The 20,965-nt window shown below is 59.0% G+C and overlaps 1 protein-coding gene across 1 annotated transcript in view; it reads left to right on the forward strand.

The window, feature by feature from the left end:
- Positions 1 to 17,539, forward strand: part of RRP12 (ribosomal RNA processing 12 homolog) — a 28,236-nt gene extending 10,697 nt beyond the window's left edge. The window contains exons 11-34 of the mRNA XM_004701032.2: positions 379 to 490; positions 659 to 756; positions 1,087 to 1,201; positions 2,320 to 2,462; positions 2,647 to 2,768; positions 4,079 to 4,143; positions 4,235 to 4,397; positions 4,764 to 4,918; positions 5,151 to 5,218; positions 5,697 to 5,790; positions 6,626 to 6,784; positions 6,868 to 6,948; positions 7,088 to 7,193; positions 7,303 to 7,410; positions 7,846 to 8,003; positions 8,780 to 8,871; positions 8,969 to 9,139; positions 9,254 to 9,432; positions 9,605 to 9,730; positions 12,588 to 12,637; positions 14,257 to 14,329; positions 14,919 to 14,986; positions 15,277 to 15,359; positions 16,248 to 17,539. Coding sequence (XP_004701089.1) covers positions 379 to 490; positions 659 to 756; positions 1,087 to 1,201; positions 2,320 to 2,462; positions 2,647 to 2,768; positions 4,079 to 4,143; positions 4,235 to 4,397; positions 4,764 to 4,918; positions 5,151 to 5,218; positions 5,697 to 5,790; positions 6,626 to 6,784; positions 6,868 to 6,948; positions 7,088 to 7,193; positions 7,303 to 7,410; positions 7,846 to 8,003; positions 8,780 to 8,871; positions 8,969 to 9,139; positions 9,254 to 9,432; positions 9,605 to 9,730; positions 12,588 to 12,637; positions 14,257 to 14,329; positions 14,919 to 14,986; positions 15,277 to 15,359; positions 16,248 to 16,350 — 2,692 coding nt within the window. The 3' untranslated portion in view covers positions 16,351 to 17,539. The remainder of the gene's footprint in view (positions 1 to 378; positions 491 to 658; positions 757 to 1,086; positions 1,202 to 2,319; positions 2,463 to 2,646; positions 2,769 to 4,078; positions 4,144 to 4,234; positions 4,398 to 4,763; positions 4,919 to 5,150; positions 5,219 to 5,696; positions 5,791 to 6,625; positions 6,785 to 6,867; positions 6,949 to 7,087; positions 7,194 to 7,302; positions 7,411 to 7,845; positions 8,004 to 8,779; positions 8,872 to 8,968; positions 9,140 to 9,253; positions 9,433 to 9,604; positions 9,731 to 12,587; positions 12,638 to 14,256; positions 14,330 to 14,918; positions 14,987 to 15,276; positions 15,360 to 16,247) is intronic.
- The last annotated feature ends 3,426 nt before the right edge of the window (positions 17,540 to 20,965 follow it).

Genomic DNA, 20,965 nt, shown 5'->3' on the forward strand with positions numbered 1-20,965 from the left:
TTGGGGATGTCTTGTAGGAACTCAATCTTGCAAGCTGAAGCAGGGAACTGCTAAGGCAGCTGCACCCGGTGCGACCATCACAAAACAGAACCGAGAACTAGAAAGGCGAGGCTCACCACCCACTTATCCCTCTGCCTTTCAATTAGCCCCACATGTGATTATCGGCCGGGTTGACACAATTAACTAACTAACTCTGTTTGAGAAACATAACTTGGTTGCCTGGCGGTGTGAAGGAAGACACTCGGTCCCTGCTCGGGTTTCTTAGCACATGTGGTTATGACTGGCCTGGCAGCACTTGCCCTGCAGGGGTGCTGCAGGTCAGCGGTGGCCGTCTGGGGAGCGCAGGCCAGCCCACATAGAAGCCTTTTGTCCTGGCAGGCTGCAGCGGGACCTGGGGCTGGGCCACCTCCCTCGCCTTTTTGTAACCGCGATGACCTGCCTCCTTTCCCCGTACTCGCAGGTGGTGGCCGCAGCCACCCAGAGCCTCAAGGTACTGCCCCCTCCCAGCTCCCCAGCCCTGCCACCACCCCCTGCCTCCCTGAGCTGGGTCCTGGGAGGGGCCCCGGTTTCAGGGGTGGCGGGGATGAGCTTCGCAGTGACCTGGTCAGAGGTGGGTGGCACTGGAAGGGGCCAGCCTGTCTGTGGCTTGTTCCTGCAGGAGATCCTCACAGAATGTGTTGCTCCGCACATGGCCGCCATCGGCTCTGTGACCGCCTCGGCTCCAGCACCCGCCCAGTATGTCGCCAGGATGTTCAGGTGAGCGGCATGTGCGGTGCTGCCCAGTGTCCCCCTGCGTATCCCTCCCTGTGGGCCACGCACGAGTGTCTGGCCTGCTAGTTTGGCCACTAGCCGGGTGGCCCTGGCAGGTTCCTTCTGCTCTCTGAGCCAGAGTGCCCTGGCTAAAGGTGAAAGGTGAGACAGGTGAGGACAAGGGTGGCGTCCCTCTCAGGTGTCCACGCTCTCGGCAGAGTCTGGAGCAGGGTGCGTGCTGTGTGGCTGCACCTTCTCCCCCTGGGCCTTTTCTGGGGTCCCGGAGCTCCGGGGCACTGTGAGCAAGGCCCCACGCCCTCCTTTCTCCCTCGGCAGGGCCGTGGAGGAAGGCCTGACTTACAAGTTCCACGCAGCCTGGGGCTCCGTGCTGCAGCTGCTGAGCGTCTTCTTCCAGGCGTGCGGGCGGCAGGCCCATCCTGTGATGAAGAAGGTGAGGTGCAGGCTGGGGACCATGTGGCCCTTGGGCTGTGTCCAGGGTTCACCTGGGGATGGGGCGGTGAGCTCCTGGAGGATTGGGGCATGTCTCTTGTTAGAAGTACACCTAGCACCCCTCGCCAGAATCCTGCCCCCCCCCCAACCGAGCACCAAGGAAGGCAAATGGTGGGAGGAAGGGGAGCAGGCAGGTGGCTGTACCCGCCAGCCATCCCCACCTGCCTCCTGGTCTTGGCTGGATGGATGGCTTTGGAACTGCCGGGAAGCCGGCGTGACCCGCCCCATTCACACTCTGTCTTCCTCCTTTCCTGTCTAAGTGCCCTGTTGTGAGCCCATGCTGTTGCTGGTTTTTAACCAGCCTCGTGGGTCCTCTGGTACAGTGGGGAAGCGCTCGGCTTTTAACCGGCACAGTGACAATTTGAACCTGCCCAGTAGCTCTGAGTGAGAGACCCAGTGATCCACTCCCAGGGGACCTTAGGAGAGGGGCAGTTCTGCAGTGGGGTCATGGGGAGCGGGGGTGGCCTCAGCAGCCCCAAGAAGAGCAGATCCCATCTGCTCCCTGGGAGAAGGCAGGGGAGGGCTCCCTCGAGAGGCCTGCCAGCGCCACGGCCCAACGGGGTTTCCTGCCCGGGTCAAGTGAGCGCAGAGGGTCAGCTCCTCAGTGCTCGTGGGTTTGCACACAGTCACCCCTGGACCGTCCCTGTGGGTTTGCACACAGTCACCTGTGGGCCATCCTTGTGGATTTGCACACAGTCACCCGTGGGCCGTCCCTGTGGGTTTGCACACAGTCACCCGTGGGCTGTCCCTGTGGGTTTGCACACAGTCACCTGTAGGGCACTCTTGCCTTTGCAGACTCCCTGTTTCCAAGGTAGCTGGAAGTCTAGACATGTTTATAAAATCTCATGACCCTGATGGTCGGATGTGGCTGACTCAAGCCCCCAGAAGAACCCCTGTCCCCCGGGTCATTTAGAGCTGTGGCCCCAAAGACCAGAGCCTGTCAGTTTATAGCCTTAGCTGGCCCCCGACCTCAGCATCTTGGAGCCTCGCCCCACCAGCGGCCCTGCGTGGTGAGCTGCCCTGACCTGACTCGTGGTCTGCCTCCTCTCTCTGCTCCAGTGCCTCCAGTCCTTGTGCGACTTGCGCCTGTCCCCCCACTTTCCCCACTCAGCCGCGCTGGATCAGGCCGTGGGGGCTGCCGTGAGCAGCATGGGACCTGAGGTGGTGCTGCAGGCTGTGCCTCTGGAGATCGACGGCTCTGAGTAAGTGTGGCCCTGAAGGGCTTCCTTACAAGCCCCTTCAGAGTCCTTCCAGGGCGCCTTAGCCCCTGTAGGGTCTGTGTGCTCAGTGGGCGAGACAGTGAGAGGCCAGTCCTCAGTGCCACAGCTGCTGCCCCAGGCTATCACCTCAGCCTCACCCCTACTGCTCCCCTCCCTCCCCCCCCAGAGAGACCCTGGATTTCCCACGGAGCTGGCTGCTGCCCGTCATCCGGGACCATGTCCGGGAGACTCGGCTTGGCTTCTTCACCACCTACTTCCTGCCTCTGGCGAACACCCTGAAAAGCAAAGGTACGGGGCTTCTCCAGGGCCTGCCACAGGCCAGGGGCCTCCCCTGCCCCATGGGGCATTGGTAGCTCCAGTCTGGAGCCTCCACCGGGGCCTCATTCCTCACCCTGGGGTCACAAACATGCCTGCCCCCTTTGCCCTGTGAGAGCTCTTGGAATAGATGTCTTTCAGTTTTTGTAATATGTCTCTACTTACTTGTGTGTACATATGTAAATGTTTGTGTGTGTATCTGCATGTGTGTATATCTGCATACATATGCATGTATTCTATGTATGTGTACATATGTGCAGGTATATGTATGTGATAAGAGGAGCTTCAGACAGTTCCTGAAGAAATTGCATTTCCACAATCATTTGGAAGACTCCTCGCATGTCAGTACACTTGCACGACACACATGCATGTGTGTGTGCATCCCCTGGACCAGGGTAGAGGTCGGCAGTCCCTGGCTAATTTTAGAAGTCTCTGGTCACCCAGAGTTTTTGAGTTCTGTTCAGGCAGGGTGCCACTGCCCTCTAGTGGGCGGTGACCAGAGTGGCCGCTCAGCAGCACAGTGCAGGAGATGGGCAGAGTGCAGGAGACGGGTAGCCTCCCTTGTGATAGGGCCCAGTGAGGACAGGGCCACCCCTGTTCCGGACTGGGTGGGACACAGGAAGTGCACCGCGCTCTCCCACAGCTCGCTGAGAAAATGAAGACTGGGTTTTCTTTAATGCGTCTCCTTTTCCTCCGTGTGTTAAAATACCATCATCTTCTTACCAGATTGGACAGACACACGTGGCCGTGCTAGTCACCGTTAGCGGTTTTCCCTCTGGGCAAACAGGAAATTGATGACATGCCCTTTGTTTTCAAAAGTGTGTGTGTGTGTGTGTGTGTGTCTGTGTCTGCCTCTCAAAGACCATGCAGAGGAAGCCCTGTGTGCCCCTGTGGGGTTTTCTGAAGATTAAGACTGTGCACCGACCGTGACTTAGCAGAGGAGTTCTGGTGGCGGAGTGGGATACACCTTGAGCTGCCCACCACAAGGTCCATGGTTCAAACCCATGCTCCATGGGAGGAACATGAGGTTATCGACTGCTGTAAAGATGTAAAGTCTCAGGAACCCACAGGGGCAGGCCTACGTGTCCTGTAAGGCCGCTGCGAGTCGGAATGGACTCGGCCGCAGCGGCTTTGTTTGGGGCACCCGTTACACGCTCATTTATTGCAAAGAGGAAGTCACCGGTGGTCCCACCTTCACCAGTGGGCTTTGGGTTTTGATCAAAGTGATGCCACTGGCCAGGTGGGGGTCCTGGGTCACGTTGTGTCCTTGTCTTACATTCCAGCAACGGAGCTGGCCCAGGCGGGCAGCACAGTGGAGTCCAAGATCTACGACACGCTCCAGTGGCAGGTACGGCCTGCGTGGGTGCAGCGTGGGGGAGTGGGGGTTGGCATGGTGCGCTGGGCCTCGTCCCTTCCCTGACCATCGCCTTCCACCCCAGATCTGGACCTTCCTGCCTGGCTTCTGCACGAGGCCCACGGATGTGGCCACTGCCTTTAAAGGGCTGGCGAGGACGCTGGGCATGGCTATTAGCGAGCGCCCAGACCTGAGGGTCACGGTGTGCCAGGCTCTGCGCACCCTCATCACCAAGGGCTGTGAGGCAGGTACGTGTGGGCTTGGGGGCGGAAGGGATGGCAGGGGCCACCCTGCTCTGCTGTGGCACAGGCCAGCTGGAGCCAGAGGAAGTAGCCCATCAAGCTCAGTGTTCGGTGGACCAAGGAGTTCGCAGGGGCTGCAAACCAACTGCCCAGCTCTGGGCTTAGTCCCCGTGCCGGCCAGCACTGTGGACTAACTCGGTTATATTGAGGGCAGTGTTAAGGGAAGCTGGCACTCCGCTGGACCCTGTCAGGGGCTGTGGAGGATCTCAGGCCCGAGTGGCACCTCGTTCTCGATGCCCAGCCCTCTGTCCCTCTTGACCCTTGCGGGGCCAGCTGCTGCCCCTCTCCTACAAACTTCCGTCTTGCTACCAGCGGCTGACCGTGCTGAAGTGAGCCGCTTTGCCAAGAACTTCCTGCCAATCCTTTTCAACCTGTACGGACAGCCCGTTGCCCCCGGAGACACCCCAGCCCCTCGCCGGGTCATGCTGGAAACCATCAAAACGTACCTCACCATAACCGAGCCCCAGGTGAGCATGTGGGGTCTGGACACAGGCTCTCAGGGGCCCAGGGTTGGGCGTGTTGGAAAGGTGAGACCCTTTCCACCAGGGCTCGCTTGGGTTTTGCCACTCAGACAGCAGCAGGTTGGACCGCAGTGGTCGTGGCTTGGGCTGGGCTGAGGGCTTCTGGACGAATGTCCACAGAGGGAAGGGTGGGGCAGCTCTGGGGCCTGTTCTGGATCCTCCGCTTTCCCATCCCCAGCTGGTGAACGGCTTCATGGAAAAAGCCAGCGAGAAGGTGCTTGACCCCGCCAGCTCTGACTTCACCAGGTACCGCGCTGCTCAGAGCTTCCCTGTTGAGCTGGGGCAGCCTGGGCGGGGTCGGGATGGGGGTACCTGTGGCTTCTTTCTAGACGGACTGGGGGAAATCTTTCCATCCTGAGTGGCCTAGTTCTATGACGACGCCTGAGGGATTTCTTTCCCAGAGACATGACATGCCACCTAGGTTCATGTCCCAGCCTCGCCTGCAGGCCACATAACAAGCAACATGCCTGCTCCGCCTCAGGGTCCTCTTCTATAAGATGGGCCCGACAGCCTCTGGCTCACAGGGTTGCTATGGAAATTGGAGCTAACACGTGCCAATCACCTCGGATGGTGCCTGGTACATTCTGAGCTCCGTCCCGAGCCCGCGCCTTCGGGGCCTTTGTCCCCTCATCCTTCTTCCCGGCCACCATCCCTGTCCCCAAAAGGCTGCAGACCTCAGAGGCAGGGCCGCCCCAGTAGACAGCATCCGCCTGCTCCCCTGCAGGTTGTCTGTCCTGGACCTGGTGGTGGCCCTGGCTCCTCATGCTGACGAAGCTGCCATCAGCAAGCTGTACTCCACTATCCGCCCCTACCTGGAGGTGAGCCCTCCAGAGGCCCCGGAGGGGAGCGGGGCCTCCCTTCTTGACTGTACCCTCTGCTGCTGCTTTCTCCTGGGGGGGCTTCCCCGCCACAGCCCATGTGCCAAAGTGACGCAGCAGAGTTCAGGCCTCGCCCACCGAGGCTTCTTCACCAGAACCGGCCAGCCTCCTTCGCCGGCAGCCCCAGACCGCTCCTAACCCTTCCCTGTCCTGCCTCACCAGGCTGCTCTCACGAGGCCCACGGCAAGCAGGCCCCTAGGTCCCTCTGCTCAGAATGTCCCCCCTACCCACTGCGGCCCACCGCCATGGCAGCACAGCTCCACGGGGCCCCTGAACACCCTCACCCTGGGGCCACCTACCCAGCAGTTGCCACGCAGTGGGAGACACACTCTGAGGGGCAGGGCCAGCTGGCCTCGGCAGAGGTGCCCAGGGTTGGGGGGACAGTCAGTGGTTACTGTGCAGACCCACACTGAGGGACCAGGGAAGACCCCGAGGGCAAGGCAGGGCTAGGCCGGGGGTCCCCAGGGCAACGAGGAAAGACCCAGTTGCGAGGCAGATGGAGGAGGAAGGAGTGAGTAGAGGGCACCGGCCAGCAAGAGTAGCTGCTGCAGAAGCCGGAGCAGCCATGCAATGTGGCCGTGGCATGTGCAGTGGTGGGCGGTCCCAGTGCCCAGCACAGGAGGGAGTTTCTCATTGCCCAGGCCTCAGGAGCAGAGCCAGGTTTTCTGAGTCCCTGAGCCACGGTCACCATCGCAGTGGTGCTGGGTGCTCTGAGAAGGCCCCCCCAGGTGTGACTGGCCACCCTGACCGCACTGACCACCACGCCTTCTCCCAGAGCAAGGAGCACGGGGTGCAGAAGAAGGCCTACCGTGTGCTGGAGGAGGTGTGTGCCAGCCCGCAGGGCCCGTGTGCCCAATTCGTGCAGAGCCACCTGGACGATCTGAAGAAGACGCTCCTGGACTCCCTGCGCACCACGGCCTCCCCCGCCAAGAGGGTGAGGCTCAGGGTGGCCCCCAGGGTGGTGGGGAAGGAGCGGGCACCCCAGGATCCTGAGCGTTGACCCCCCCTACCCCGCAGCCCCGCCTGAAGTGCCTCATCCACATCGTGAAGCAGCTCTCCGGAGAACACGAGGACTTCATGGCTGCACTGATTCCAGAGGTGGGGGGGGGCGCCCTTCCCCGGTCCCCTGCAACCCCAAGCAGCGGGGCCTGTGGCAGTGGGCAGTCCCGGGGGAGCTTGGGGGCTGGAGGGGACTCTTTCTGCAGAGGCAGGTGGACTCACTGGCCTACGCGGGCAGGTCATCCTGTGCACCAAGGAGGTGTCCGTGGGGGCGAGGAAGAACGCTTTTGCCCTGCTGGTGGAGATGGGCCATGCCTTCCTTCGGATTGGCGAGAATCAGGAAGGTGAGGCCTGGGTGACAGGGCTGAACAAGGTGGACACCATGCATGACCCAGGGGATGGCTCAGGCAGCCTGGTCCCCTTGTGACTCGGCCCCGGTCTCTGCCCCCGCAGAAGCCCTGCAGCGCTTCCTGGTCCTGATCTACCCCGGCCTCGTGGGCCCAGTGACGACGGTCAGCTGCACCATCCTGGCTCTGACCCACCTGCTTTTCGAGTTTAAAGGTAAATGTTTCCTTCTCGGAGGCCTGCAAGCCCTCTAGGTGGGAAACTGCCCAGAAAGTGGGGCTAGGGGAGCCTCTGGCACAGGAGACAGGCCACAGAAAGGACAGGGAAGGCTACCTGCTGCCCTGGGCTCTGCCCTCCTGCCCGCAGTAACCTCCCCAGCCCAGCCCTGTCCCTGCCCCTCCGACCAACCCTGTGAGACTTGGAGCAGGTTTCTTTTGTCCCCACCGTGAAGTCTCCATGTGTGTACAAAATGCAACAGAGTCTCAGCCCCCCGATCACCATCTCACCTCTAAAATGGGAGAAAAACACGGCCCCGAAGAGGGAGGTCGAAGGGCCAAAGCCTCTCCCTGCTCCGGGGAGAGTGAGGAGAGCCAGGCACAGGAGAAGGACGGGCAGAGGCAGAGACTGACGGTGGCCCCCTCCCCTCCGCAGAGCTGATGGGCACCCGCCTAGTGGCGCAGCTGCTGGAGAGTGTGTGCCTGCTTCTGGCCTCCCGCACCCGCGATGTCGTCAAGTCCGCGCTGGGCTTTGTCAAGGTGGTGGTGGCCGTCATGGATGGGGCGCACCTGGCCAAGCATGTGCAGCTGGTGGTGAGTGCTCCCTAACAGCAGCCTGTGCAGCCAGAGGTGATGGGGAGCCAGGGAATGGGGCCCGGCGAGGCCAGGAAAGTCCCGGTGTCCAGATTGCTCCCATTGTCGTCCCCAACCCTCCCCTCACCCCCCTCCAGGGTCCCTCCGGGAAGCCAGAGGCCACAGGTAACAGAACCCAAGCCTCATAGGGGCTCCCTCTGCGGGGCCCCATCATGTCTCGCCTTTACCGTCCCGGTTCCAGACGACTCCATTAGACATGTCCCCACTCGGGCTGCAGAAAAGTCTGGTCCTTGCTGACCTGGGGGGGCCGGCTGGGACATCAGGCTTGCAGTAACCCAGGACTGCCCTCCAAACCCCAGCATCCCCATTCTAGCCAGGCTGAGGCCCAGTGCCCCCCAGCCCGCCTTGGAGACACTGCAGGTAACATGATCGGCTTCAGGTGGTGGCTGTTACCTGTGTGGCCCAAAGCAGGCAGAGCAGAGGCTGGAGAGCAGCCAAGTCAGGGGACTCCCAAGCCTGCATCCTGCCCCTTCTGCTTCGGCCACTGGCCACGCACCCTTCCGTGCTCGGCTTCCTCTGTAACTTGGGGGTGGGAGTGGCGTCTACTCTCAAGGGCTGTGGAAAGGACCCATGAGGTCGCTCGTGGAAAATCTGGAAGCTGTGGTCGAGGTGGGGTGGCCACGGCTGGTGTTGGGAAGGGGCACTGAGGTGGACATGTGGCTGCCCCAAGCTGGCTGCCCTGGTAGGGCCGCGCTGAGACCGAGCTCTGCCTGCAGATGGACGCCATCGGGAAGCTCTCGGACGACATGCGTCGGCACTTCCGCACAAAGCTCCGGAACCTGTTCACCAAGTTCATCCGCAAGTTCGGGTCTGTGCGCCGAGCCCTGGAGTGGCCCTTGCAGGGAGGCCCCGGGCCGGGGGAGGCTCAGGCCAGCACCCCTCACTGCCCTTCCTCATCCCCTCAGGTTTGAGCTTGTGAAGGGGCTGCTGCCAGAGGACTACCACAAAGTCCTGATCAACATCCGGAAAGCCGAGGCCCGGGCCAGGCGGCACCGCTCCCTGAGCCAGGCTGCCATGGAGGAGGAGGAGGAGGAGGAAGAGGAGGAGGAGGAGCCCGCCCAGGGCAAAGGCGACAGGTGAGACCCACAGCGGGCCTCAAACCTGGCCTCCCTCCCCCCTGCAGCACACTCGGGCGGAACCTGGCTGTGCCTGCCCTGAAGGGTACCCACTGACTACGGCTCTGTCCTCAGCATTGAGGAGATTCTGGCTGACTCGGAGGACGACGAGGAGGAGGAGGAGAAGCCAGAAAGGAGCCGGGGCAAGGAGCAGCGGAAGCTGGCTCGGCAGAGGAGCCGGGCGTGGCTGAAAGAGGGTGGCGGGGATGAGCCCCTCAACTTCTTGGACCCCAAGGTGGCCCAGCGTGTCCTAGGTAAGCAGGAAGCGCCACCTGCTGCTGCTGAGAACAGGCCTGACCCAATCCAGGTTCCCGGGGGAGCCGCGGACCCCTGCCCTTTACACGCTGATGTCCATTGTGGTTTGGGGCACACCACCGGGCTGTGGGTCATGCCCGCCACCCCTCACCCCACACTCTGCCACCCCAGCCACGCAGCCCGGGCTGGGCCGGGGCAAGAAGAGGGACCATGGCTTCAAGGTCAGCGCTGACGGCCGGCTGATCATCCAGGAGGACGACGACGGAGACCAGATGGAGGAGGAGGAGGGCACGAAGGGTAGGGCTGCCTGTCTGTCTGTCCCGGGCCAAGCCTGCGTGCGTGCATGCGTTCGTTCACTTCTCTCTCTCACCCGCTTGCTCCCAGGCAAGACCTGCATGCATTCATTCATTCATCCATTCATTCTCTCTCTCTCTCACCCGCTTGCTCCCGGGCAAGACCTGCATGCATTCATTCATCCATTCATGCTTGCGCTCTCTCTCTCTCTCTCTGTCTGTCTGTCTCTCACCCACTTGCTCCCGGGCCAGGCCTGTGTGCATGCATTTATTCTCGAGCCTGCAACCATTTGTCGGGGAAGTAAAGTGGAAACAGAAGAAGTTTCTAAGACAACTTCCTCAAGCTTGGTGTGTTTCTCGCACACCGAGAAGTCTTATGTTGCAACCATGTGTCCTTCAACCACGGGACTTCCCCTCATTGCCCTGCATGATTGGCTCGCTGCTCCGGAGTCTCCTCTCTCTGCCCTCCCTTCTTCATGGTTCTTGGGCATTTCACTCTGGTTTGGGTGGGATTGACTGCAGCGCACCTTGATGTCCCTTTCAGCGACTGACGCTCCTTCTGCTTCAGGGCACTAGCTCCCGAGCCCTCAATGTGATGATGGCACTTCCTCTTGGGACCCCTGCCTCCCTCCGCCCATCTCTCCCGTGCCCTCTTGACTCTTGAACTGTGATCCGGGCATACGCTGCCCTTTGGTCTGCCCTCCTTGATCGGAGGGGTTTGTTTGTTGGGGGGTGGGGGATGGGGTTGCTGCTTACTTCTTGGACCTGGCTGTGGTTGGGCTGCCAGGTGGTCCTGGGGAGTGGGTTCCGTTCCAGCTGTGAGGAGTGTCTGAGGGCCTCATCTCAGGGCTTCCTCCAATCTCTCAGACCACAGCTGGCCTTGCTTTGTCCAGGAGCCCCAGGACTTAGTCTCTCAATATGTTTGGTTATGGCTACGAAGCTCGCAGAACTCTCCCCTAGGCTCCCTGCGCTGTACCTGGGTGCTCATACAAATACAGGTGTAGAAAGATGCTTTATCCAGCCGAGAGATGCCCGCACGTAGGTATACCCCCTAAGCCATGCAGACCCGGTCAGTCCCCATGTCTCCTGCGTTCTCGCTCCTCAGTGACTGTGTTGTCCTGTGGCTGCGAGGGGACCAGTGCTCACCGCGTATGTCTTTGGCCCTGGCACACCCCTCAGGGTCTCCCTGTGCCTGGGTCATGGTGGGCCCGCTGATGAATTGCCGTACCTGCTGCTCCACCTATCCCTGGTACCCTCCACCCATCCCTGGTATCCGTCAAGGACGTGTTTGACTCAGGGTCCACCGCTTCAGGACTCCCTGTGTCCATGTGGTCTCGTGCAGATTTCGCCCTTTGGGATCAAGTGACTTCCCTCAGTGTAGCGTCCCCCAGGTTCCTCCATGTGACGAAGCATTTCACGGACTCATCCTCATCCTTTAGCATGGCCGTGCACCCTCCCCCCCACACCTCGGGTCCCTCGCTCACTCACAGCCTCCTGCCCCAGCGTATTCCAGAGACTGGCTGCTTACAGGATGGAAAGCCCCCACTTTTCTCCCACAGAGCGGCTGGCGCCCCATGCATAACCACTGCACCCCCAGGGCCCCCCTCCTGGGGGTGTAGGATAGCTTGTTCATTCCTCCATCGATGGGCGTCTTTTCGCTGCTGTGACTAACGTACGTGCACGTACTGAGTCTCGTTACGGGTCCCATTGCTCAGCCTAGCTAGCTTGTCACGGGACAGCTGGATCCTAGGAGCTCCCAGCTTCTGATTGCTTGTGGAAGGGGCCTCCCATGGAGCCGTTTGTCCTCCCACCAGCCTCCCCGCATCCTCACCGCATGTGTGGTTTCCTCTCCTTTTTCAATCATTTCTGTTACTGCTGAGGTGAGATGACACCTCACTATTGTTTTGATTGGCATCTCTCTCAAGTTGGGCTGCGGTCTACAAGGTCAGCAGCTCAAAACCACCGGCTGCTCCGTGGGAGAAAGATGAGGCTTTCTGCTCCTGACAAGAGTAACGGACCCCGAGGGTCACTTAGAGGCAGGAAGAGCCGGACTCAGAGCCTCCAGCGCCCTGGTCCAGTGTCTCAGGCTGTCCAGTCGAGCGTGCCCTGCCCCGTCCCGCACATCTCGAGGCCCAGGCCTTCCAGAAGACAGCTGTCTGCTTCCCCGTCCTCTGTTCCCAGTGCCCTCGGGCTGCAGGCGGGCTGCCGGCCAGCGCGCCCAGGCCACCCATCTTCACGGCAGGCAGGGCAGCTCTTGTGTGAGTTCCTGTTACTTTGAGGCATAGCTAGGGAGCCATTTGGACTTGGGAGCTGGCCGTGGGGCCTGCGTCTGGGTCTCGGTTGTCTGCTTCCCAGACATGCGACTCATGCGGTGATTTTGCGTCTCTGTGCCCTGGTTTTGGCACTCCACACGGACCCGTAGTTCCCGGTCTCGGGCGGTGTCAGTGAGCCCCTGGCTCTGATCTCACCCCTTTTTTCAGGCTCCTTGCTTCTCCTTGTCCACGCATTCCTTCTGCCGAGAACACCCTCCCCTGCTTCTGCCTCTCCAAACCGACCCTGCTCAAGTCCTTTGAAGCCTTCCCCATAGCCCCCCACCCTTCGGGCCTCATTCTCATTCCCGGGTGTCCCACCCTCAGCCTTCGCCCGTCGTCACATGCTGCTATTTGACATATTGGGTTTGAGTGCGGTTTCCTGGGGCTGCTCAGCCCGTGGCAGCAGGGAAGCAGGGGGCAGGTTTGCCAGGAGGAAGTTGAAGCAATCCTCCTGCACAGGTGGAGGGCACGGGCAGGGTGGGCTGCAGGACAGCAGGTGGGCTAACTACATGCTCACAGGCTTCCCTTCCTTCTGGCCCCTCCTTCCAGGTGAGGAAGAGGAGGTAGCTGACCTGATGGAAGATGTGACCGTCCGGAGTGTGAGTGATTCTGCTGGGGGGTGGGGAGGTGGCCCTCAGACCCAAGTCCCTTTCCCCCCATCCCCCACACCCTTGTCCTGCTGCGCTGCGTCCTGTGTGCCGGTGGGCAGTCCTGGGTTGTCAGGGCAGGTGTGCTGGGTCAGCAGGAACCGGTGGTGGCCATCAGCACTGGCTGCTGGTCCAGCAGGAGGAAGGAGATTATGAAGCTCTATCCCCGGCAGCCGAGAGTACTGCCGTGCAGGCACAAAGCATCTCTCTGGAGGTCTTCCATCTCCAGAGCCAAGAACGTTGCCCCCTTGTCTGGCTGTCAGGAGCCCCAGTAGTGTAGTGGTTAAGCATTAGGCTACTAACCACAGGGTCAGCAGTTCAAAACAACCAGTCGCTACAGTTACCGTCTCAGAAGGCCCCAAGACAACTCTGCCCTGTCCTGGAGGGTCACTGTGAGTCGGTGCCGACTCATGGGCAGTGGGTTGGGCTGGTTTGGTTGTGCTATTACTGCTTTTGCCCCAGCCGTTATTGCCACCCAGCTGCCCAGACCTCGACTGGCTTGGGTGAAGTGTGGGCCAGCCCAGCCCCCGAGACCTGGCATTCACAGGACTCATTACTAACCTCTGAGCCATCGGGAGCGGCCTGTGCCCTCCCTGGGCCTCCGCCCAGACCACCCCGCTGATCCAGTCTGCCTGGGAAGGGTCCCATTCTCGCCTCTGGCCCTCGGTGAGGTGTTTTGCATCCTCACTCACCATCGACGGCCAGAAGTAGAGCTTTGCCGTTGCCTCCTTCCCGCTGAACCAAAGCTGTGTGAGTCGTGAGGCTGCAGGCTCTTGGGTCCCATGTGTCTCCAGGCTAGCCTGCCAAAGCCTCACGTGCTCATCTGTGACCCTGGCCTTAGAAGCAGGCCATCCAGCAGAATTACTGGGATTGTCTTATGGGGTGGAAACTTGTGCATGAAACGTGTCAGCAAAGCGCCTGACAAGCTCAACTTTCCTCCAGCTCATTGTTTTCACTCGAATGTGCGAGGGTCTCCCCCCAGTGACTCCCCTCCCTGCACAGCCCCAGCCCCCCTGCCCTTCCTGTTGGAAGGCAGCAGGACACAGGAATGTGTCTCCTGCTGTTGCTTTCACTTGGGAGAAGGTAGCGGCAAGAGGCCCCTTAGTGCTTCCCCAGAGCGTAGGGCCTCCCACCAGCCTGCACGCCCCAGAGCACAGGCACGGAGGTCTGTCACCTATGTCCCCGGCCGGGCCTGGCACTCGCTGGAAGACCAGTGAGTGGGTGACTCATGGGGGCCGAGGGGAGCAGTTTGTGAGACAAGGGCCTGGTTGTGGGGAGGCTGCTGTCTCAGGGTCCCAGGACCTCCTCCCCATGACACAGGCAAAGCGGACAGGTGGACGTGCAGGCTCCATGCTGAGAGGCCGCGCATTGGAGACTCGTGATCGGTGTGGTCAGGGGCAGTCAACTTGCCCTCTCTGGGCCTTCATTTCTTGGGCTGCTACTGGGGGGTTTCGTGCTCGCCAAAGGGCCTTTCGTTTCATGCCCAGCACAGGTGACTGCTGCCTCTCCTGCGGTCACTTGTACAGATGGCCACATGCCCTTGGTCACTAACTTCCTGTTTGACTCTACAGAGAAAATACCAAAAGCTTAAGCAGCGCCAGGAGGCCGCCGACGAGGAGCTGGAGGTGCCCCCGCAGTACCGAGGTGAGCTTCCCGTCTCTCTCAGGGCCTGCTGGCCCTTGTCACCATGGCTTGGCCAGAGAGCCTCAGCGCTCTTCCTGAGGCGCCGGGCCAGGGCCCCCGTGGCCTCTGCTCCGAGATGAGGTGGTGCAGCGCAGGCCCCAGACCTGGAAGCAGGAGGCCCAGGCCCAGTTGCTACTGAGTTGTGTGGCACTGGTCTGGTCATCTTCCAGAGTCTTCCTGCGTCCGCGTTGTAGGGTGCTCGCTGGAAATGACTCATCGGGACCTCGGTGTTCACAGCCACCTGCCTTTCTCTCCGCGCTGGCGTGGAGCACAGGGGACGGAGGGAGGGGGGAACCTTGAAAAGGCTGAAGGGACCAGACAGTTACGAGACTTGGCTGAGGTTGGTGGCAGAGCTGGGACCTAGGTCTGTGGCCTCCACGGAGGGCCTCTGCCCTTGGCTGTGGCACAGAGCCGCGTTCTGCCTTTCCCTCCCGCCTCTTCCACAGCTGCTCGCTCTCTGCCCACCTCACTCGGGTCTCAGGGCCTGCAGGGGGTGGCCGCCTCGCCTCGCCTCGCCTCTGCCTGACCCCTGCCCCTCTTCTCCCTCTAGCTGGAGGCTCTGGCATCCATCGCCCTTTGGCCAAGAAAGCCAGGCCTGGGACTGAGTACAAGGCCAAGGTAAGGGCTGAGGGTGGGGGAGAGGGTGCCAGGAGAAAGTCCTGCAGCCCCACTCTCACCCTCCTGGAGAGGAGCTCAAGGGTGGAGCTGACTGAGGAAAGGTGGGGGCAGAGGCACACTGAGCCTGGTTGGCACCTGAAACTTTGCCACTTCTGTGGAATGGCCTCCCAGAACGTTGGCACCTCAGCCCAGGAATGAAGGGGAGGGTAAGGAGCTGGCCCACTTGGGGTCTGTGGGGGAAACCGGGAAAGAAGGCCACTCCTAGCTGACCCTCTGTCTTCGGGTAACAGAAAGCGAAGGGTGACGTGAAGAAGAAGGGTCGGCTGGACCCCTACGCCTACATCCCCCTCAACAGAACCAAGCTGAACCGCAGGTGCGCTGCTGCAGGCCGGGGGCCGGGGCTCTGGGCTGGGGCTCATGCTCACGGAAGCCTCAACTCGGCTGCTTGGTGACCTTCCTGTTTTCCTTTGGCTTGAGTGCACGTTCCTTACAGATGAATGTGGGTGGTGCGTGCGTGCGTCTGACTGCTGTGGAGCATGGTGTTTGGCCACGTCGGCTTCTCCAGGAGCCCCATGACTGTGCAGTCGGCCGTTCAAATCCACCCGCAGCTAACTCCGGGGGTGGAGCCTGGCGACCATAGAGACTTAAGAGGGCCGCTCTCCTGTCCCCAGAGGTCGCTCCAGAGTCCCTCGTTAGTGGGAAGTCCAAGTTGCTCCTGCTCTTTGGCCATTCATTAATTCAGGGTGGGGGTAGGAGCACTCGTGAAGGTCACATGACTGCGTATCCCAGCGTGCTTTGGAACTCATTCAGCAACAGGAAACACCTGCCATCGAGTCGAGTGACCCTATAGGTCAGGGTAGAACCACCCCTGGGGCTTCCTGAGCGGGATAGAAATCCTTGTCTTTGTGCCTTGATGCGGCTGGTGGTTTTGAATGGCTGAACTTCTGAGTAGTAGTCCAACACATAACCACTATGTCACCAGAGGGCTGTGGAACCACCGTCACACAACTAGAAGGAAGTAGTGCTTCACACTGTTAGTCACAAAACACACTCTGCCGAAGATAAGCTACCACCAAACAGAAGGGAGCCTGGGCGGGACGCGGTTTCTGTCCCGAATGGATCCGCCCTGCCAGCAGGAAGCCGCACAGAAGCGGGGGCTGCACACCCGCTGCCCAGTCCACACATGGCTCGCCTGCGGGCATTGCGGGGGCGGCAGCCTGTTCCCCGTGAGGTGTGACTCCTCGATTCCTTGTCCCCACAGGAAGAAGGTGAAGCTGCAGGGTCAGTTCAAAGGCCTGGTGAAAGCTGCCCAGCGGGGCTCCCAGGTGGGACACAAGCTCCGACGAAAGGACCGCCGGCCCTGAAACGTCAAGCCCCGCGCCGCCCTGTGCCGCAGCCGGGGGGCCCCCCTTTCAGCCCCCAGTTTGACTCCAGCTGCAGGAGCTCCCGCCTGGCGTCAGACTGACTGGTTGGCACAGGTCTCCCATGCCAGGGCCAGGGTACTGGGTGCTCTGGAGGGGAGCCGCCCTGGCGTCTGCAGGTGCAGGTGTGGTCTCGGAGCCTGAGATGGCCCGCTGGGGCCCGTGCTCCCTTCTGAGCCGGCCTATGTGACAGAACAGACGGTCCAGGGATCACCCGCTTATCACCATACATCACTTGGTGGCTCGCATTGGCCCGGAATATGAGATGTACCAAACTCGGAATAAACGTGTCCCACCCTGCCCCGCATTAGCCCCGCCAATGTTTCCTCACCAGCCCCCTCGAGGGTAAGAACAGCATTCAGTCCTTGGCTCTTCCCCACCTGCCCCTGCAGCCCTCCTCGCCTTCACAGCCCAGAGCAGAGGGTGACGTTGGTAAGCCAGGGGCAGCAGCACTAGGGACTTGGAGGCGACGGCGGTGGTGGCTGTCAGCTGAGAGCTGGGCACTTGCTGCCCCCAGACAACATTCTGGGCTGGGCTGGGCACTGATCCAACCCAGTGTTTACTGAGCCCTGCCACTTGGCACGTGCAGGCCCATTCTCCTCCCGCCCTGCTGGCTCCTCCTCTTTCCCAGGCCAGAGGCTCCCTGGTCCAGCCCTGGTGGGTTGGCCCAGTCTGGTGCTGTGGAGAGCCCGTGCCCGGGGGCACCTGCTCCTGCAGGGCCTGCTTTCCCTGTAGCCCCACCTCCCCTCCATACGAGGGAAGATCACCTTCCTCAGATTGCCCTCGTCGGAGATGAGGCTTCCTTCATCCTGAATCCCTGATAGTGTTTGTTCCAGGTTAATACTCCTGGCTCTGATAATACTCCCCGGTCTGGGCCTCTCCTAGCCCTGCCTGTCCTATGAAACTAGACAACTTATCCTCTTAGGGCAACTCAAGTCTTAATTGGATTCACTGACTGCCCCCCCACCCCAGATCTGGACACACTCCCCACCACTTAGGGCTAGGAAGCTGGGTAGTACCCCACCTCACCCAGAGGGTGCTGTGTATATTGCTGTGTATATGCCTTGGTCATATGTGGCCTAGAATTGGACAGGAAGCAAAATAAATGATTCTGAAAAAGTTGGTTCTTTAAGAATTTGCAAAAGGTGTTTAGCCATGTGTGTCTCCCACCCCCACACACACAGCATTACACTTCTGGACGGGATGTGTCAAATGAAGCCAATCCTAGCCCTTTCTTAACTTCCTCTCTCCGGAAATGGCAACCCACATGCCCCAGGGAGCTTGGTGTGAAGTAAGTCTGTCTGTTAGCCAGTATTGATGTTTCAAACAAACAAACAAGGGAGCCTGAAGCCAAGCTGCTCATTACTGCCTGTTTTCCTGGGAGCTTTGTTTCCTTTCCCAGGTGGGAGGACCAGGTGACCTAGATAAGTTGGTATTAGTATTGTGCTGAAGTAGACTTTTCAGAAGTAGACTTCAAATGCATCTTATCTTCATGCGGAGGCAAGAATTAATCTTCTGCCCCAGAAACTGCATTCTTGAAACATCTGTTAAGCAAGTTACAGTGGCTTTTGTCAACATGGGATGAAGCGAGGGCACCTCACCGCCTGGGCGGAGAGTATCCGCCACACGGGTTCGCTTGGTTACCGGGCACACAAGAAAAGTTGAATACCTCCACCCAAGACTGGTGGTTCTGAATTTCATGGCGTTTTTGGCACCACCCAAACCGGAGGCCCTGCAGACGCCCTGCCCATGGTTCCTCTGCTCACTCAAAGCAGGCAGATGCGTTCTCCAACCTCACCGAAACAGCAGCATCGAGTTGGCAAGGTGATTGGGTTATGACCCCCATTGTACCCTTCTGGACCCAGGTGGGCCAGGTGAAACCGGTTCCACGCCTGCAATGGATCCCTTCTCAGCAAAAAGGGGGCTGGTGCAGGGTCAGTGGGTGTGGTCCTAGCCTTCCCTCCTGGGGCTGCTGTCTCAGTGGTAAGCTGGCCTTGGGCTCTGTGATCTGCCCCAGGAAGGCCTTTTTATTAAACTATATTATTTGCAACATGTGGGTCAATTCTACAAGGTTCACGCCTATTTCAGTCCTCGGCGCCCTTCCCCCATTGCTTCTCTCGGTTACTTTTGGAGCCCTCTGTGGGGCTTCCAAGCTGGGCTGCTCAACCCCAGGTCAGCAGTTTGAAACCATCAGCTGCCCCAAAGGGGAAAGGAGGCTCTCAGCTCCCTTGAGGATTTACAGCCCCAGGCGTCCTTGGGGGCAGCTGTACTCACCCCACCCAGCTCTCCTGCGGGTCAGAATGCACTTGACAGCAGCGTTGAGTTGCACTTCGTTGTTTCTTCAGAGAAGTGAAAGCAGAGATCCAGAGTCCCTCCACTTAAAAAAGACTCTGTTAACCCCACTGTATTTCACTCCTGCTCTTGAGTCGATGAAAGAAAGAAAGCCAACAACTTCCTACTGTGATTGAGTCAATTCCGACTCATCGTGACCATGGTGAACAGTGGAACTGCCCCATCAGGTGCCCAAGGCTGTGATCTGTACGGAAACAGACTGTCCTGTCTTGCTCCCAGGAAGCGGCTGTTGGATGTGAACCTCTGGCCTTTTTGGTTAGCAGTCAGGGGCTTTAAAAAAGTTTTTGGATAAAAAGGTTTCTGTTGCCTATAGCAGGCTGCCTTGCAGCCTCCCATCGTAGAAGCTCTGTAAACATTCTTTTCAAGGAACCGCTCGAGTACCTGTCCAGGGAGCAGTAGCTCCGTTTACTACAGAGGATCTCTAAGCCGGTCTGTCAGGATGCTGCTGCTGCTGCTGCTGCTTATACATGGGGCCTAATGGCATCATATAGCCGCCAGACGTATGCAAAGCAGTATTTAGAAAATGATACGAGGACTGCTCTTTGTTCTATTTTTGATTCATGGAGAGGGATGATTGTATTGCAGAGAGAGCCCTGATTTGGGACATTGTAAGCTGGCTCCCATTTCTGGAAATTATGGCTAACATGACTGCTGCCATTAGAAGAGCTTGCCAAGCCGCCATGCTGGTTGGCTCAGCGGGGGGTGGGGGTGGGGTGGCTATTGTCTCTCAACTTCAGTGCGGATGCCTAGGGCAGGATGTGGGCTGTGCTCCGTCATCAGTTAACTTGATCCATCGATGGAAGCCTGATGGTGCAATGGTTAAGCACTCATCAGCTGTGGGCGTGAGCAGAGGGCATGGTGGCTTCCCACCTGCCCCACACAACCCTTTCTGGGCTGGGGTCTGGAGATCAACTTTGGGTGTCTACAAGGGAGGACCCAAAAAAAAACCCAGAACCCTCCACCTACCCACCCAATTTTTTTTACAAAACAACCTTATCACCTTCAAAATACTCTTCTTTTTTTTTTTGGTTTGATGTCATTATTTTTTTAATCGTTTTATTAGGGGCTCATACAACTCATCACAATCCATACATACATCAACGTGTAAAGCATTTGTACATTCTTTGCCATCATCATTCTCAAAACATTTGCTCTCCACCTAAGCCCCTGGCATCAGCTCCTCATTTTTTCCCTTCCCTCCCCCCTACCTCATGAACCCTTGATAATTTATAAATTATTATTTTGTCATATCTTGCCCTGTCTGACATTTCCCTTCACCCATTTTTCTGTTGTCCGTCCCCCAGGGAGGAGGACACATGTAGAACCTTGTAATCGCTTCCCCTTTTCCAATCTACCCTCCCTCTGCCCTCCCAGTATCGCCATTCACACCACTGGTCCTGAAGAAGGGATCATCTACCCTGGATTCCCTGCGTTTCACATCTTCGGTGAGATGTCAATTGATGTAAAATCTTGTTCTGGACGTTCATAAACTGCCCAGAGGGATGAAAACGTGGACTTGTAAAGCAGTGCATTTGGAGTTCCTTCTACCAGGTCAGACTGCTAAACAAGCTTTCTATTTAGAGGTTCTGAAAAGATTGCATAACAGTGCGACAAAAAAAGGCCTGACTTGTAGCAGATGGGGGACTGGTTTTGCCACCACGGCAATGCACCTGCTCACACAACCATCTCAGGGCGCCAGTTTTTGGCAAAAAACAGCATGCCTCTCTTGCCCCACACACCTTACTCACCTGACCTTGCTCCGTGCAACTTTTTTGTTTCTTTGAATGCAGAGGGACATGAAAGGACAGCGATTTGAAGAGGTAGAAGAGGTGAAGAACAAGGGAGGTGCTGTCAACCATCCAAAAAGGTGAGTTTGAAAAATGTTTCCAAGAGTGAAGAGTACCCCTTCCCCCAGAAGGATTTATTTCAAAGAACGGCATTAAATCTGCAGCTCCGGGAGAGGGACATATCTGATAGGAACACACGGGAGCAGATGAAGGGGGAGGAGGAGAGAGTGGAGCACATCCTGGCCCACCATGCTGTGAGGACGATGTTCACAATTAGAGCAGCCAGTCCACAGAGAGGACCACATGGCTGGCCCCACTAGGAGGCATGACATCCCTCACTGACCCATAGCCCTATAGAGGACAACACTGGAGACACAGTGTGGGACTTGCACCTGGGTTCGGTAGGGCAACTGTACGGT

The sequence above is a fragment of the Echinops telfairi genome, unplaced genomic scaffold, assembly GCF_000313985.2.
Source record: "Echinops telfairi isolate 266 unplaced genomic scaffold, ASM31398v2 ScPeMD7_70;HRSCAF=299, whole genome shotgun sequence".
Lineage (NCBI taxonomy): Eukaryota > Metazoa > Chordata > Mammalia > Afrosoricida > Tenrecidae > Echinops > Echinops telfairi.